Source organism: Sander vitreus, chromosome 21, assembly GCF_031162955.1.
Source record: "Sander vitreus isolate 19-12246 chromosome 21, sanVit1, whole genome shotgun sequence".
In the NCBI taxonomy this organism is placed as follows: domain Eukaryota; kingdom Metazoa; phylum Chordata; class Actinopteri; order Perciformes; family Percidae; genus Sander; species Sander vitreus.
Genome location: NC_135875.1, coordinates 6139986 through 6156340, shown reverse-complemented (window position 1 = coordinate 6156340; position 16355 = coordinate 6139986). Strand labels below are relative to the sequence as shown.

Sequence of the window (16355 nt, the reverse complement as noted above, 5' to 3'; positions counted from 1 at the left end):
CTAACTGGCTTTGTTGTGGCAATTCAATCATACTTAAAAGCTCCATCTTTGGTTTCCAAGGAGACACTTCCCAGGCTGCTAATAGGTATGTGTTTGGACATGTGGATCTGAGTGTGTGTGTGTGTGTGTGTGTGTGTGTGTCGTGTTTGTGTGTGTACCAGAGGCAGATTTCGTGGGCTCCGTGCTGCTGAAGGAGAGCATCAACAGCTCTATCGGTGACGACGACAAGATTTACTTTTTCTTTACGGAGAGAAGCCAGGAGCAGATTGCCTACCCGAGCCAGACCAAGGTGTCCAGGGTTGCCCGAGTCTGCAAGGTCAGAGAGAGCAACTAACCCCAGATATTATTAACCATAATCGTATTAATGGTTTGGAAAGTTAATTAAAAAAAATCTCATAACAGATGTATAGTGCCTGCAAGGTCATGGAAAGAAAGTGTTTAAATGAGGGAGAAGAAAAGTCAGTATTCAAAGTGCAAAAATGGTGGGATTATTTAACGTGTTACGTCACTGATACAGATGTAAATGGATTTAAGGAGACTTTCTGTTCTCGATTCTTCTCTCTCAGCTGCCATTCTCCTCTTACTGCTGAATGAACCAGCAGTTGGGTGTCTCTAATCTTGGTTTCTTCGCTGACGGCGGTTCTTTCTGTGCCACACTGTTGCCAGGCAAACTACAAGTCCACCAACCTCCACCTCCAATGGCAACCCCTCTCCCTCTCTTTATTGTCATCTTTCCCTATTCCACTCCTCCTCCTCCTTTTTTCCCTCTCACCTCATTTCAGTTGCGATCAGCATCCCCGGTCTAGACAGCATGCCCAGCATCTCCTCTCTTTCTTTCTCCCTGTTGTTTCTTTTAGCCATTTAAGGTGGTGTAATTACCATCACAGTATGCTATTGTGCTGAAATCACTGTTGCAGTTTTTCTATGGGATCAAAAAAAAAGTGTATAAAAGACTCTGAGCTGGTAAAGGGATGTTCAGAAATAAGATCAAACCCCTGCAGTTGCATACAACCTTTAGTGAGACTGTGAAAAAGATTTGCATGAATGTATGAGAGATAAAAAAGAAATAATGAATGTGAAAGCTACAAATTGACTTAGCAATCAACTATTAACATCCAGTCAGAGTTAAATCAATGCAAATTGCGGGCATGAAATGCCACAGCAAATTAAACTTAACAAGGAGAAAGCAAAATGTATTTCCAAAGATTTATCACTTAATTTCTAGTTTTTTTTTAGGTCTTTCTGGAGATGTTTTACCACAATTTACAGCCTCTTTTGACACATAATATTTCTGGCTTCATCATTCCTTTAAAGTGAAATTTTTTTGTTATTCAGACGTGGCTGTATTTTTACATAAATGTTCATTCTGCATGTATTCAGACATGACAGGAGCTTTAGAAAACAGCCACAATGCTTGCGTGATATTTGGCATCTGGTGCACGAGATGAAGTGGTATTAAAAAACTAATATTAAGGAAGAAGATCTGTCCTCTCATAGGCTGCTGATGATAACCACATGCACATTATGCACATTCATAAGTCTTTTCTTTACATGGTTTCACATACTGTTCACCTTTGCACAGTATTGCACATGCTCACAATCAGGCAGTAAAGTTATTTCTGAACTTTTTTTAATCTCATATACTTGTAGTTCTCCTCACGATTCTCTCTGCATCCAAAATAAGTCATTTTTGAAAATACGTTTTGGACTCCTCAGCTCCTCTCTCTTTATCAGCTCTGTGGAGTTGTCAGAGCAGTCGAGAGTCTGAACTAGGCCACGGCAGCACATGCAGATGTCGAGCTGGTCCCCAGCTCAGCCCCGTGGAAGCCAGACTCCATACTGGTTGGAGGCAGATCTGCAGATAGCGATGGCCCTGGCAGTAGCCTCTGGCCTGAATCTACTGAAGACTTGCCATTTTTGCGCTGCCTAACTAGTTGTCCTCTTCTGTTTCTCACTACCCAGCCAGACCGCATCTACTACTTCTGCAACCATGACCTATTTTCACCGAGAAGGGTGTATATTACATGGAAACAGGATCTTTTCAGCAACAGAAAGAGCAGGAATCAATGCAAATCATTATTTAAGGCAAGACACTACAGGTGAAAAGGCTAAAAGATTGAACTGATAGATATCGCCATGAAACTTCCCCAGTTGATTACTTGCATTAAGGCAATTATTTTGTATTACAAGTTGCCTGAAATGTTATGTTTTGATATGCAAATGAGGTATTGTCTAATTAAATATGCACTAATTTGCATACATTTCCAGAACAGAAATCTGAACATAAAATAAAGCCAGGTTCAAACTTCTTGTTTCTTTTTGTGGTTATATAAGAGTCAAAGGTTTTTACAGAGGGAATTTTTTTTCTCTTATCATTCCATAAATCAGAAACTACTGTCAACAGTAAATAACAAATCTATTTTTTACCATGACTTTAGTTATAAAAATGTTTATCCGTCTATGAATGATATATGAACCAACCCCTCAGTCCCTCACTGAAAACCTTCAGAATACAGATAGTAATAAAAATGGAAAGTTGTGTTACTGAAGTGGAGATTTCTGGCTCAGATGTATGAGAACAAAATTAATTTTGATAAATCGGCCTTTAAAGATATGTATCGTAAAATGACATACATTTTTATTGGAAACCATTATTTACAGACACTAATCAATAATCAAATCCTTAACATCCTTTAGAAATCCACTTCATGTCTGGCTCAAACTGCTTCCATCATGTCGTCTTGGCTTAATTTCCCCAAAGGCGTATCTCGACGGTGCTACGCTTGGATTCTTGACTCTTATTTTCTTGGATTTACGCCATGACAGCTCGATGACCCGGACGGTGCTTTGAGTGACATAGATTGTAATCTATCAGTGGATCCCTTTAGCTCTTTCCACAAAAAGAACCTCGTATTTATTTCTATAAGAAATGCTTCTGTTGTTTTCTCAGTGGCATCCTCTCTGCCAACACCAACTCTGCAGAGGTTTTTTTCTGTGAGAAGAATTTGTCTGCAGTCTTTTGTCTTTCACTTTTTACCAACAATTCAGTTGTTATTATTGATGGAAGTTCTTAATGCAGGCATTTTTGTGTTCCATACTTATGTGTTATGTCGATTTAGGCTACTTTGCCTTTTTGTGTGGGAGGTCGAGGCAGGCAGGCAGAGCGTTTTGATGAACGATAGACTTCTGCGAAAGACATAAATGAAGAAAGATGAAGGGCTATAATGCCAACAAACAAAGAGAAAAGAAGTCTCTGTCCATTTTTTTTCTCTCTTCTAAATGAGGTGTGCTAAATTACTCTTTTAGGTAGAGATTTCTTGCAGCTTCTCCTCCCAGTGCTACCAAAATGCAATTAGAGCAAAATGTGCTAAAGTAGGCACTTACATTCAGCTCCAGTTTCACAAGACTCTCCTCACTTCCTCCTCTCCTCTTTATATGTGTATGTGTACATTATGATATTTTTTTGTAGATGATAATATCTTTGTTTCACTGTTATTACAATAACAGATTAGTGAGCGTTGATGTGTATATGAGTGAGAGAGTTAATTTGTGTAATTTGAAAGTTTAAATGCCGGAATCTAAATTTAGCACAAAAAGTAAGGACATTTGTGTTTGGTAGATTATTTCTCTGTGGTAACAATGCTTTTTGGTAATAAATCTTAAACCGTTGGAAAGCCTGTTTAGTTCCCTTACAAATGGTGCCCCATTTGTAAGGAACATGCATTTGTGGGATGAGCAGCAGTGCTGAGTATGTGGGTTGTGCCCATGAAAAATTTGCCAAATCTTCTCTGCCAATGCCAAACAGCTTATTCTGCCATTGACTCGTTTGGTGTTTGGTGGATTGGATGATTGAAGTTTGAAGAAACAAGACATATTGGCAATTCAACAATTTATTCATTTCACAAACAGGAGCCTCAGTAGCGTGTGGAAGAACCATACACAGCCACAACAGCCTGGCACCACCTCCTCATGCTGGTCACCAGCCTGGTCACACACTGCTGTGGGATGGCATCCCATTCTTCAACAAGCATTTGTCGCAAGTCAGCCAACGTGGTTGTGTTGGTCACTCTGGCACGAACAGCACGCCCAAGCTGATCCCACAAGTGTTCAATGGGGTTGAGGTCAGGACTGCTGGTTGAAGAATGGGATGCCATCCCACAGCAGTGTGTGACCAGGCTGGTGACCAGCATGAGGAGGAGGTGGCAGGCTGTTGTGGCTGTATATGGTTCTTCCACACACTACTGAGACTCCTATTTGTGAAATGAATAAATTGTTCAATTGCCAATATGTCTTGTTTCTTCAAACTTCAATGATCCAATCCACCAAACACCAAACGAGTTAATGGCAGAATAAGCTGTTTGGCATTGGCAGAGAAGATTTGGCAAATATTTCATAGGCGCAACCCACATACTCAGCACTGCTGCTCATCCCACAAATGCATGTTCCTTACAAATGGGGCACCATTTGAAAGGAAACTAAACAGGCTTTCCAACGGTATAAGATTTATTGCCAAAAAGCATTATTACCACAGAGAAATAATCTACCAAACACAAATTTTCTTACTTTTTGTGCTAAGTTTATCAGCTCAAGTGACTTTATTTATTTATTCATCCATCCATCCATCCATTGTCTCCTCTGTGCTTCAGAATGACTGGGGTGGCCAGAGGACCCTGCAGAGGAAGTGGACCTCCTTCCTCAAGGCCAGAATGGTATGTTCAGTCCCAGAGTATGAGCTGCACCTCAATATCCTGCGCAGTGTGTTCGTCCTGCAGGGTCGAGATGCTCAAAGCAGCATTTTCTATGGCGTCTTTGGCTTGGAGTGGTAAGAGACAACATCAAATTCTGCTTTTATTAAAGTGGCCATTTGTAACTATCGTGAGTTAAACCGGTTAACGTTATCACTGTCACTGTGTCACGAGCCAAAGCATTAAGAGTTTGTCGTAGCAACCAACGTAATAATAACTTCAATTTATTTAACGCATTTCATGAATCCCAAGGGCGCTTCACACAAGTACAGGGGAACAAGGGAAAAGAAAATAAACTTAGCACAAAAAGTAAGGAAATTTGTGTTTGGTAGATTATTTTTCTGTGGTAACAATGCTTTTTTGCAATACATCTTATACCGTTGGAAAGCCTGTTTAGTTCCCTTTCAAATGATGCCACATTTGTAAGGAACATGCATTTGTGGGATGAGCAGCAGCGCTGAGTATGTGGGTTGCGCCCATGAAAAGTTTGCCAAATCTTCTCTGCCAATGCCAAACAGCTTATTCTGCCATTGACTTGTTTGGTGTTTGGTGGATTGGATGATTCTGCCTATGGCAGTTGGATTGTAGGGTCAAAGTGTGGAGAAGACGCGGAGAACGCTATACTGATTGCTGCACCGATAGAGTAACACCTTTTGGTGGAGGCAGTGTGATGGTGTGGGGCGGCATCTCCCTCACTGGAAAAACAAGGCTTGTCATCATTGGAGGCAATCTCAATGCAGATAGATATAGAGATGAGATTCTGCAACCAGTGGCAATCCCATATCTCCACAGTCTGGGACCGAACTCTATCCTCCAAGATGATAACGCTCTCCCCTACAGGGTGGGGGTTTATCAGAGACTACCTCCAGAATGTGGGAGTGGAGAGGATGGAATGGCCTGCCAGCAGGCCTGACCTCAACCCCATTGAACACTTGTGGGATCAGCTTGGGCGTGCTGTTCGTGCCAGAGTGACCAACACAACCACGTTGGCTGACTTGCGACAAATGCTGGTTGAAGAATTGGATGCCATCCCACAGCAGTGTGTGACCAGGCTGGTGACCAGCATGAGGAGGAGGTGCCAGGCTGTTGTGGCTGTGTATGGTTCTTTCACACGCTACTGAGGCTCCTGTTTGTGAAATGAATAAATTGTTAAATTGCCAATATGTCTTGTTTCTTCAAACTTCAATCATCCAATCCACCAAACACCAAACAAGTCAGTGGCAGAATAAGGTGTTTGGCATTGGCAGAGAAGATTTTGCAAATTTTTCATGGGTGCAAGCCACATACTCAGCACTGCTGCTCATCCCACAAATGCATGTTCCTTACAAATGGGGCACCATTTGAAAGGAAACTAAACAGGCATTTCAACAGTATAAGATTTATTACCAAAAAGCATTGTTACCACAGAGAAATAATCTAATTGCTAATGCTAATTTTATATAATAAGGCACGTATAAAATACAAGAAAAAAAGTTATAGTGCAGCAGTGCAAGAAATGAACAATTAGCTTTTAAGTTTAACAAAAGGCAGCGTCAAACAGAAAAATCTTCAGCCTTGATTTAAAAGAACTGTTTCCTGGGAGTTTGTTCAGATATGTGGTGCATAAAAACTAAATGCTGCTTCTCCATGTTTAGTTCTTCTCTCACAATCTGAGGACAGAAAGCTGACTTGTCCCAGAGGACCTGAGAGGTGTGGATGATTCATAATGTTGCAGCAGATCAGAAATGAACCATTTAGTGCTTTATAAGTAGAAATGTTGTTGTTTTTGTGGTTGCAGCTTCTCTGCTGTGGAGATATGCTGCTTTTCTCTGATTTATGTCATTGTAAATTGAATACTATGGTTTATTTTGGACTGAACAACTGGTTGAACGAAAACAATTTGTTTGCAGACGTCACCTTGGGTTCTGGGAATTTTTCTCTTTTTTTTTACTAAACAGTTAAAAAATGATCAACAGATTTATTGAAAAATGAGAGCAATCATTATTTCAAAGCCCTCAAAGGCAGTTGTTATCAAAACAGAGCTGCAGTCAGAGCTGATGTGACAGTGTCAGAGGACGATGGCTGCCAGCCGGTGGAATATCTGGCAACGATGCAAGTGTGTATTTATGCTGATATGCAGAGTCATGCTGCATAAAACTGTCCCAAGGGTGTTTCTTCTGATGGAGAGGATAGCATTACAACGGGACAGTAACACTATCTATTTCTCTTTTGGCCTATTGTTTTCTTCTTTTTTTTTTTTTTTTTTACTGCTACACTTCCTTTTATGGATATTTGATCTCAACTTCTGTCTCCTCATACACTGCAGCAGCTGTCCTTTCTGTCTTTTTCTTTTTTCTTTCTTTCTCTTTCTTGTCTTTCTACATGCTGGTTTTAAAAAAACAAACACACACACACACACCTGTGCGAGTAGCAGTCGTCACTATGCATTACACTCAAGCATGCAACAGTGAGTAAACCCCTGAGCTCTACTGCTCACCCGTTTTAAAGACAGATTCAGGTTTCACTTCAGTCTCATTTTACTCACTTGAATGCTTTTGAAAGCTGAGGTGGGCACACAATGGATTTAAGAATGTGACGCAGACATTTTCCACCCATTACTAATCTCACCTGTAGGGCTTAAGATTAAGGGTCACCTGGTTCCCAACTTCCAACTCATGCTGTCGTTATGTTGTTAGACAAATCTTTTCTTTCACCAAAGCCACAAATGGACCTGCTTTATTCCTGACTCACAGGGAGTGGGTATTTCAATGCTGTGAGTGTGGTGTTGAAAAACTAATATTTCCCATTGGAGTGGATGACGGGAGCAGCTACTGGAGATAAAGAGGGAAAATTACACACCTGTCAGTGACGGCACTCCCACATGTCCATTCAAGACAAATTGATAAGATCCAGGAGGGAAATGTGAGCGTAAAAAAAAAAAAACTTTACCACCGTAACAACCCCAGTTTTCACAGAATAGAGAAGAGCAGATCAGATTATCTGTGATGTGAAATTCGATCTGGGTGGCAGTTGCTCCCCAGATAATAACCTCTCTGTGTTTATCCATCTTTTAATCATTTATACTGACTGTGTCCTCTGGATGTGTCTTTCGGGGTGGTGGTGGGGGATCGTCTTTCAGGAAGAATATCAAAGCATCTGCTATCTGCCAGTACGCCTTCTCAGATGTGCAGAAGGTTTTCGAGGGGCCGTACATGGAGGTGCAGGACTCAAAGTGGAGGGAGTACACGGGGAAAGTTCCAGAGCCAAGACCTGGATCTGTAAGCTTCATCTATTAAAACCACCTGTTCCACCATCAGTAGAGTATGTAATGTCCCGCTCATTTCTCTGTCTCTGATCTCTCTACAGTGTATAACAGATGTGCACAGGGCCCAGGGCATCAACTCATCTCGAGACCTCCCAGACAATGTCCTCACTTTTGCCAGAAGGCATCCGCTGATGGCCGGCCAGGTGCACCCAATAGGTGCGCGCCCACTCATGTTCAAGAGAAGTGTCAACTATGTCAAGATAGTTGTGCACAAGGAGCCGGCGCTGGATGGAAACATTTATACTGTTCTGTTTTTGGGAACTGGTAAGTTTTGCTACTGAAAAGACCAAAACAAGGTATGAATGGACTTGGAGCGTAGTTCAACAGAAGTCAGAGAGTATTAGGAGACAGGCTTGGTTTTGGTCTTTTTATGGAATTTGTTGACAATGTGAAAAATATAGAATAACACCATCCTTTACAGAAACAGAATTTTATACTCAAGTGTCTTGTTCTTTTCTTACAGATGACGGGTGGCTGCACAGAGCTGTAGACATTGATGGAGAAATGCACATCATAGAAGAGTTGCAGCTGTTTGAAAAACCCCAGCCCATAGAGAGCATGGTCATATCCTCTGCTCTGGTATGTGTTCGTGCATGTAGAGATATACAATAACAGAATGAGAGTTTAAAGATCACCTCCACTCAAAAATGTGTTTTTCTCATGTTTATGTCCTGTAAAATGTCTGGCCTTGACTATACTGACTTGTATCTGTGCAAAGTGTTTGTCACTAGAAGGTGTTTTCACATTCTTCTACAGAAGGGGGAGATGTCTGTGCACTTTAAGAGTAGACGTGTTTCCAGCCCCTTTTCAGAGTTTTTAAAAAAAAAAGAACATTTTACGTGGAAACCCATGTTAAACTAAATATTAATCATAGAAGAGTATTTTGTATATACCTTAAAATCGGTCTAGAGCAGTGTTACTCATTTTGTGGCTCGCCAAGCTTTTATTTGTGGCTTGTATGGCAGTGAATAATAAGGTAATATGATCATGCAGTCAATACAGATATTACAGCTATAACATAAATCTAAGTCTACTCTATTACAGATAATTTACATTTAAAAAAAATACCCAAAACAGTGGCATTATAAGATGGAAATATAGACTAGAAAAGATATTTAAACTTGCTCTGCCATTCCGTCCATAACACTGACTCACTGCAGAGTTGCCAGTTTGGTCTTTCCAGCTTTTAACACAGAAAGTGCTAATGTACTGAATGGGCCAATGTAGAGAAAATTGCATATTGTATGTTCAGGGATGTCTCCTATTGACTTTGTCCTGTCAGTGTGGTTTCCATGAAAAAAATAGTGAAGACCACTGGTCTAGAGGGTACTTTGATAGCCTATTTATGTTCAAGTATAGCCTATTTCTGTTCAAGTAATACAAATGAAATCCTTTTATATACCATAGTCTGGCAAATTAATACATTGTATTGCCTACATTTTTACAAACTACATACATAAGTTTTGGGTGTGGCGCTAATCTACAGCGACAGTGACTTTAATCAGGATGCATTACATAGCTTATGTTGCGTATTGTAATTTTAGGCCTTAAAGGTCAAAAGAGTAAAAAGTTAACAGTTCGAAACAGATTAATGCTTTGTTTTGCAGCGGAGTCTCTATGTCGGCTACCACTCTGGAGTCGTGCAGGTACCGATGTCCGCCTGTCAGAGGTACACTTCCTGCTATGACTGCGTATTCGCCAGAGATCCGTTCTGTGGCTGGGACGGGAGAGCGTGTGTGGAAATATCTTCACGTGCACCGAGGTGAGGGAACACACACACACCTGTACACTAACAAATACACATCGAAGCAAGGAGGCAAACATAACAAGTGACTCTCAGTGTTTTATAGAAAGTAGAGAACACACTGACAGAGTGCTAACAGGAAAGAAACAAAGATTTGAGAGAAAACAATCCAGACTCTTGCTGAGACAGATCATTTTGCATTGCTTCATCATAGATCCTGAGTGTATATCTCCCTATATCTCCCCTGAGTGTATAACCTCCTCTGCAGCTCCACCTGTTTGTTCTCTCTCTGCTGTTGCATGCATTTAGATGACAGCCGTAGAAACTTTCAAAACTTCGTTTTTTTTGCTCTTTCATGCACAAAATAAATAGTGACATTGTATACCTTCAATTAGATATTAGCCTAAAGATGTTGCCAAGAGTAAATAACCCCTCCACATTATTAATGTAACTGTGAAAACATATGAACTGTTCAGAGAAAATGATGGCAGGATGATTAAATACATCATTATTGTTGGCCCGTCTTAAAATGAGTAATAAACCTACAGAGATGAATAATTTTGACACAGCGTACAATTTTTGTATTACGTGACCTTTATTTCTTTCTTCTGAGCCCGACAGCAATACCGGAGTCTAATTAATTATTTATACAGCTTATGTTCCCTTCCAACTGAATTTCTATGAAATCGGGTCTAAGACAATGCAGTCGACCTGGATTTCTCCCATACCTCTGTTCAGCTCAGCGGGAGCTTCTTCTGCAGTTCAGCATTTAGGTCAAGTGTAACTCAGCATCTCAAACAGAAAAGAAAAAATACGTGGAATTTCCAGACTGTTTTACAGATCATAACTTTGTACTTAAGTGTAGTACTTGTACATGTACCTAGTAAATGTACAAAGTTATAGTCCACCACTGCTTACCTAGACATTAGATGACTCCAGGAAAATTAAATCCAGTGGGAAAAAAACGTCATTAACCTTACAAAAAAATGTTTTGAGTTGTGGCCTGGTGATTGGTTTCAGATGGACAGGCACATACAGTACATATGTGAACTGTGCATATTATAAGCCCCTTCCAAACAAACACACACACACATACTCAAATACATTAAGATTACTTTGGCTCAGTCTTGCGCTGGGGAGTGTTTGTGCCTCTCTTCATTCACTCTGCATGAGTGAGTACCAGACATCTTAATCTCCATTATGGCAGCAGACACATCAGCTCTCCTGTGGATTTGTTTGGGGGTGGGGGGTGAGTATCACGATTGGAAAAAGCTGCAAAAGGGAGAGAGGGATCTTACACTTCCCTGGTTTATACTGAACAATGTCCACTATTTATTCATGGGAGGTTGTTGAAGATGCTGTGGAAGGATTTGTCTTCACCACTACTATTCTGCACTGAACAGGGTAAACTAAAACTATATACTGTATGCTGCCCGCTCTGCCTGGAACCTTCTGCAGTTAGATCTAAAATTGGTTTCTCTTTGTAAATTGCTGCCGAAACTAGGTGTGCTCTCTTCTGGCTGCAGATGTTTTGGGGTATTTTAGAATCTTGATTGTTGTGTTAGCCTCATTAAGTTGTTGTTTTGGATGCATCTTAGTTATTTTTATGGTTTTAGACCGCTCCTGGGTTGTTTTTTAAAGCGCCATGTGGGTTATTTATGGGATAAAAATCTTGATTGTAGAAATGCCGCTGATGTTTTTATTAACACATTTCAGCATTTTGTTTTTTATCTGTCCTGTGTTGTTTGTCTGAAACTTATTGTTATTGCTACCTAACTTGGCTTTAAAAAAAAAAAGAGATGTTTAATCTCAACGAGGCTTTTCTGGTTAAATAAAGATTAGATAATAATTTTTCAAAATTACAACTGGATTTGAAATCACTTCATTTCAGGTCAAACCTTACCCAGGATATCCTGAAGGGAATCAGGGGCTGCAAGGAGAATTCAGGAAACGGTAACAACGCATACACACGCACGCACGCACACACACACACACACACACACACACACACACACACTGTACATCCATTATGTAACATGTGTCACTTTTGATTTTGGGAATGTTTAGTACTTTATTTTACCTCACATCCATTTCTCTTTAATATAGATTTGGCAGGCAAATAGTGTGCCTGCCAAATCCAACACTTCTTTTCTCTGCCTAAAAACTCAAGCATTTAGCAGCTTTTAAGGGATTTCATTAGGTGTACGCTCCATACCTATCCCCCAGGTCCCAGCGTACACATTTTAATCAGTTCCTCTCTTAATGGAGGTCAGGCGGTCATGCTGGCTGCATTGCAGCGCTCACTACATTTAAAGAGGCTTATGAACTGTGATGGAAAGTGATGCAGAAAGGTTGAGCCGCACAGGCTGCTCACCTGCACTTTGCAAATGTATCCTTTGTGACCTGACAACTCGTTCTATATTAATCTCTCCGTCCTGCTGCACTGCTGCCTCTCTCACATTCTCCACCTCTTTATCTTGCTGTCTCCATCTTTTCTCACTCTTATTTCATCTCTTTTTTTTAAGCTCCGTCTCATGTCTTGTGTCCTCTCTCTCTCTCTCTGTTGCTCAGTGGTCCATCGGAGGCGTTCTGTGATGTCGGGTGATGACGTGCTACTTCAGTGCGAGCTGCGCTCCAACCTGGCAACTCCGCGCTGGACGCTAAACGGCAAAGAACTCCAGGGATACGGCCTCAATTCGGGCTACCGCATCGGCACAGATGGCCTCCTCATAATCGGAGCTCGTGCCCAGCAGAGCGGGTCTTATCGCTGCTTTGCCGTGGAGAATTCCGTCTCAGTCCTGGTTTATCTTTACACAGTCAGGGTGCACACAGACTCGTACTTCCCCGTGGAGCCCACAGCCACGACTAACCCCACGACAGTTTCCAGCCCGACTGTTTCCTCCACCAGCAGCCCCACTGAGCAGCCTCTGCCCTCACCTCCTGCCCCGCTGCCTCCGGGAGCTGAGTTCCAGACCTACAGACACATGGAGGCCGTGTACATTTCTCTGGTGGCGGTTCTCGGAGGGCTTTGCTTGGTGTTGACTGTGGTGCTGCTTTATGTGAGCTTCTGCACCAGACGGGTCTCTCAGAACCGAAAGTTCTCCCAGCAGGGGCTGCAGGTCCTGGGGGGCTCTGAGAGAAAGAGGAGCTCCCATCTCGAACTTAGAACCATCTCCAGCCACTGCAATGGCCGCCAGGGTCGTCGCTCCATCTCGATGACAACTTTCGGAGACATAGGTGATGGATTTCTCCAGATAGTTCCAGGTGAGGGTCAGTTCTCTCCATGCAAAACACCTCCTCCAGCCCCTCCTCTACCTATGCCACCTCCGCTGCCCAACACGGACTACACCAACGGGCTGTCGGCCACTCTGCCCAGCGTGCTGAGGAAGATGAACGGGAACAGCTACGTGTTGCTCAGGCAGGCCGACCACGAGGGCATGTCGCCGCTCTACCACTCCTTCACAGAGGAGCTCAACAGGATCCTGGAGCAGCGGAAACACACACAGCTGGACCTGCAGCCTGATGAGAGCTCCATCTAGGACACCCCTCTCAGTCCTCGTCGTTATTTATTTTTACCCCAACTGTGACCCTTAGTTGTGGGGAGAACTGACTGTTGTATCAAACGCTGCTGTTATTTACCCAGTGTCAGAGTACCTGCAGGTCGTGTCCTCACCTGATCTGAAATGTGCAGCCTCCTGTGTCTCCCATGACAAATGGCCCATGATTTCACTTCAACAATGGACGACACTAACCAGAGATTGCTATTCAAAAAGTGGAGCTGTGAAAAATTTGGCCATATACTGCACTGTTACAAAATTACAACGAGTAGGGAGCTCAATGATGCTACCCCGGTGTAAACTCCCCAGAGGCTTTGAACGATGGCGGTCAGATGACACAAAAACGCAGAGGTGCAAACTGGGACACAGAAATAAATCCGGCCAGCCAGGAGGTGATCACGTATTTATTAGAGACTGTGGGAGTGTTCAGGAAGTTTTTAGTGCCATGTAATATTAGCCCTCAATGGAGCAGAAAGTGATACTCCACCCAAAATCTATCTTTTGTGCATTGTTGCATTCGGCTACAGTGGGAAACTACCTTTCACCTAACATGCCCACACTTAGAGCCTTTCCCTGCGTGTTGCAAGTCTGACGTTAGGATGTTCCTGTTCAATGGTCTAGGGGAGAACAGGTTTGACTCACCTGTAATCGCAGGAGCTGACTCTGTATCACCGACGCCTTCCATGAGGCTGGTGGTGATAGTAGTAGATAGTAGACTGTTTCAGCTGCTTGGCGTCCTCTGGGTTTGGGCGGATTTTGGCAGTTCAGGGTTCTTTTGTGGACAAAAAATGCATCCTTCCGGGATGAATTGGCTGCGCATCCCACCTCCAGGTGTCTCGCATCAGTGGATAATATGGACACGTACCCTTCTTTCCCCCATTCCGTGTGTGACGTCAGAGCTGACCATCCAGTCTCCTCCTACAAATGCACTTACCTACCCAACTGAAGGACCACTTAACATTGTTTTAAACAAGCTGAAACATCCAACAAGTACATGAAAATGTTTCAGAATGGTTTAAGATTGATGTTTTAACAGTGAAAACGTGTCCAAATAGGAATCCATTGTAAGGCTGCAACTAACGGTTGTTTTCACAATCAATTAATCTGGCAACTATTTTTTTCAATTTATTATTGAGCCTAAAAAATTTAATAGTGAAGAATGCACATCACAATTTCCCAGAGCCTGGTGTGGCGTCTTCAAATTTGTGGTATTGTTGACCAACATCCAAAATCCCCAAAATATACAATTTGAAATGATATCAAACAGAGGAAAACAGCAAATCCTCGCAATTGAGAAGCTGAAACCAATGAGCGTTTGACATTTTTTTGCTTCATAAATGATGCTTAACCCGAATAATTGTTATGAATTCAATCTGAATACAAGCTTTTGTTCTCTATGAAGGAGCAAACTACTCGTTTCACAGCCACCCGTCAAGCCCGAGGGTGGCGCCTGTTTGATACTCAAGAGATAGATTTTATGTGGGGTATCACTTTAAGAAGGTGTTACAGTAAACGAAAGCTCAGGTGGTAAAACAAATCATACATTTACATTTATTTAAACCCCATTTTCGTCATTTCTCCTGCCGTCATGTAAATTGCAATACTGTAATTGCATCACTGTTTCAGATGTGAGAAGCAGTTTGTTCTGTCAGTGCCAGTGGCAAGAGCTGTGGGGGGAAGTAGACACAGCTGTATGTAAGGCAGCTTAATTAGTCTATTAAAGACCATTAAAGGTGCAGTCAGTTTGTGGTCAGATTGATTGAATTCACTGAAGACCACAGACTGGCTTCAGGGCCCAGAAGGCTGCGGGGAATACACACACGCTGAAAACAAACGGTTGAGATGCTGTAAAGAAAATGCTTATTTGCCGTTTTATATTTATACAGCTAAACATACATATACTTTGTCTTTTTCAGACTGAAGTCCTGTTTTTGTACCATCATTTATCACACCTTCAAGATGTTGCATGAGTTTCATGCCAACACTTCGATTCTTTCAAAATGATTTTACAAAGAGGCAAAATATTTTTTTCATCTACTTCTTAAACGTGTCCTCTGCTGTGAAAAAGCTGCTGGTGTCGATCGAATCGGTCTAGGAAGACCTTCACACATGCAGCCCACAAAAGCATGCTCAGTGTTTACCTGACATCAGAGCAATGCCAAAACAACAAGAACTGCAGAGCCTACAGTATTTCCTTGGCAAGGTGACCAGCGCTATGATTAAATAGCACATGTATAACTTAGAAGGACTGAAATGAATCTTTGAGTAGTTTGTAAACGTGTCACTTTCCAGCAAAGTGTTGAATCAGCTCTTGTAGCGGTAGCTCAGCAGCAGCCCTCTACGGTGCATCTGTCAGAGCGTTGCTGACAGTAACAGGGATACTTGGCTTGCCTCCACAAAGAGAGGACGAGGGCTTCTTGTCTATTTGCATAGAGCGCTGTCGTCTGTGCAGGTAGAAGCAGACAGAAAACATTTGACCTAAGTGTCCTGGTTAGCGATGCAGGAAAGAGATGATGATACAAGGAGGCAGCAGCTATTTTGCATTTGCAGGTTTTCTGTCGTCCTCTTATCTGCCTTGTAAGCCACTTTATTCTGAGAATAAACGGTCCAGGAAATGCACTCTATGCAGACGGATAAATGTCCTGGCCTAAATGGAGGACATTCTGGCTGACCAAAGGCCTCAGTATGATTCAAATAAGGGCTTGCCTGCTTGTGTATGAGGCTCTTTTTTTCATGCTTTGCACAACATGTGTTGTCACTTTTTTGTATGCACAGCTGAGTGCAACACTATGAATATTGTTGTTGTACTATTCTTAGCTTGCCCCTCTTTGTGACAGCAGGCATTTCGGTCATTCACCTTTAGACATGGACGACACATTGTTTTAAGCATGCTGAAACTTTAACCACTTTTCTACTAATTATGTTTACTGATTCTTTTCAGTCCGGCAATCTCATGACGTTATGCCAAGCCTCAGTCTCAGTAGTTATAGGCTTGTCTCTTTACT

The 16355-nt window shown here is 42.0% G+C and overlaps 1 protein-coding gene across 1 annotated transcript in view; it reads left to right on the top strand.

Annotated features, from left to right (window-relative positions):
* sema4gb (sema domain, immunoglobulin domain (Ig), transmembrane domain (TM) and short cytoplasmic domain, (semaphorin) 4Gb) overlaps positions 1–14707 on the top strand; it is a 36614-nt gene extending 21907 nt beyond the window's left edge. The window contains exons 8-15 of the mRNA XM_078278863.1: positions 162–316; positions 4647–4822; positions 7864–8002; positions 8091–8313; positions 8513–8628; positions 9657–9811; positions 11685–11746; positions 12365–14707. Coding sequence (XP_078134989.1) covers positions 162–316; positions 4647–4822; positions 7864–8002; positions 8091–8313; positions 8513–8628; positions 9657–9811; positions 11685–11746; positions 12365–13332 — 1994 coding nt within the window. The 3' untranslated portion in view covers positions 13333–14707. The remainder of the gene's footprint in view (positions 1–161; positions 317–4646; positions 4823–7863; positions 8003–8090; positions 8314–8512; positions 8629–9656; positions 9812–11684; positions 11747–12364) is intronic.
* The last annotated feature ends 1648 nt before the right edge of the window (positions 14708–16355 follow it).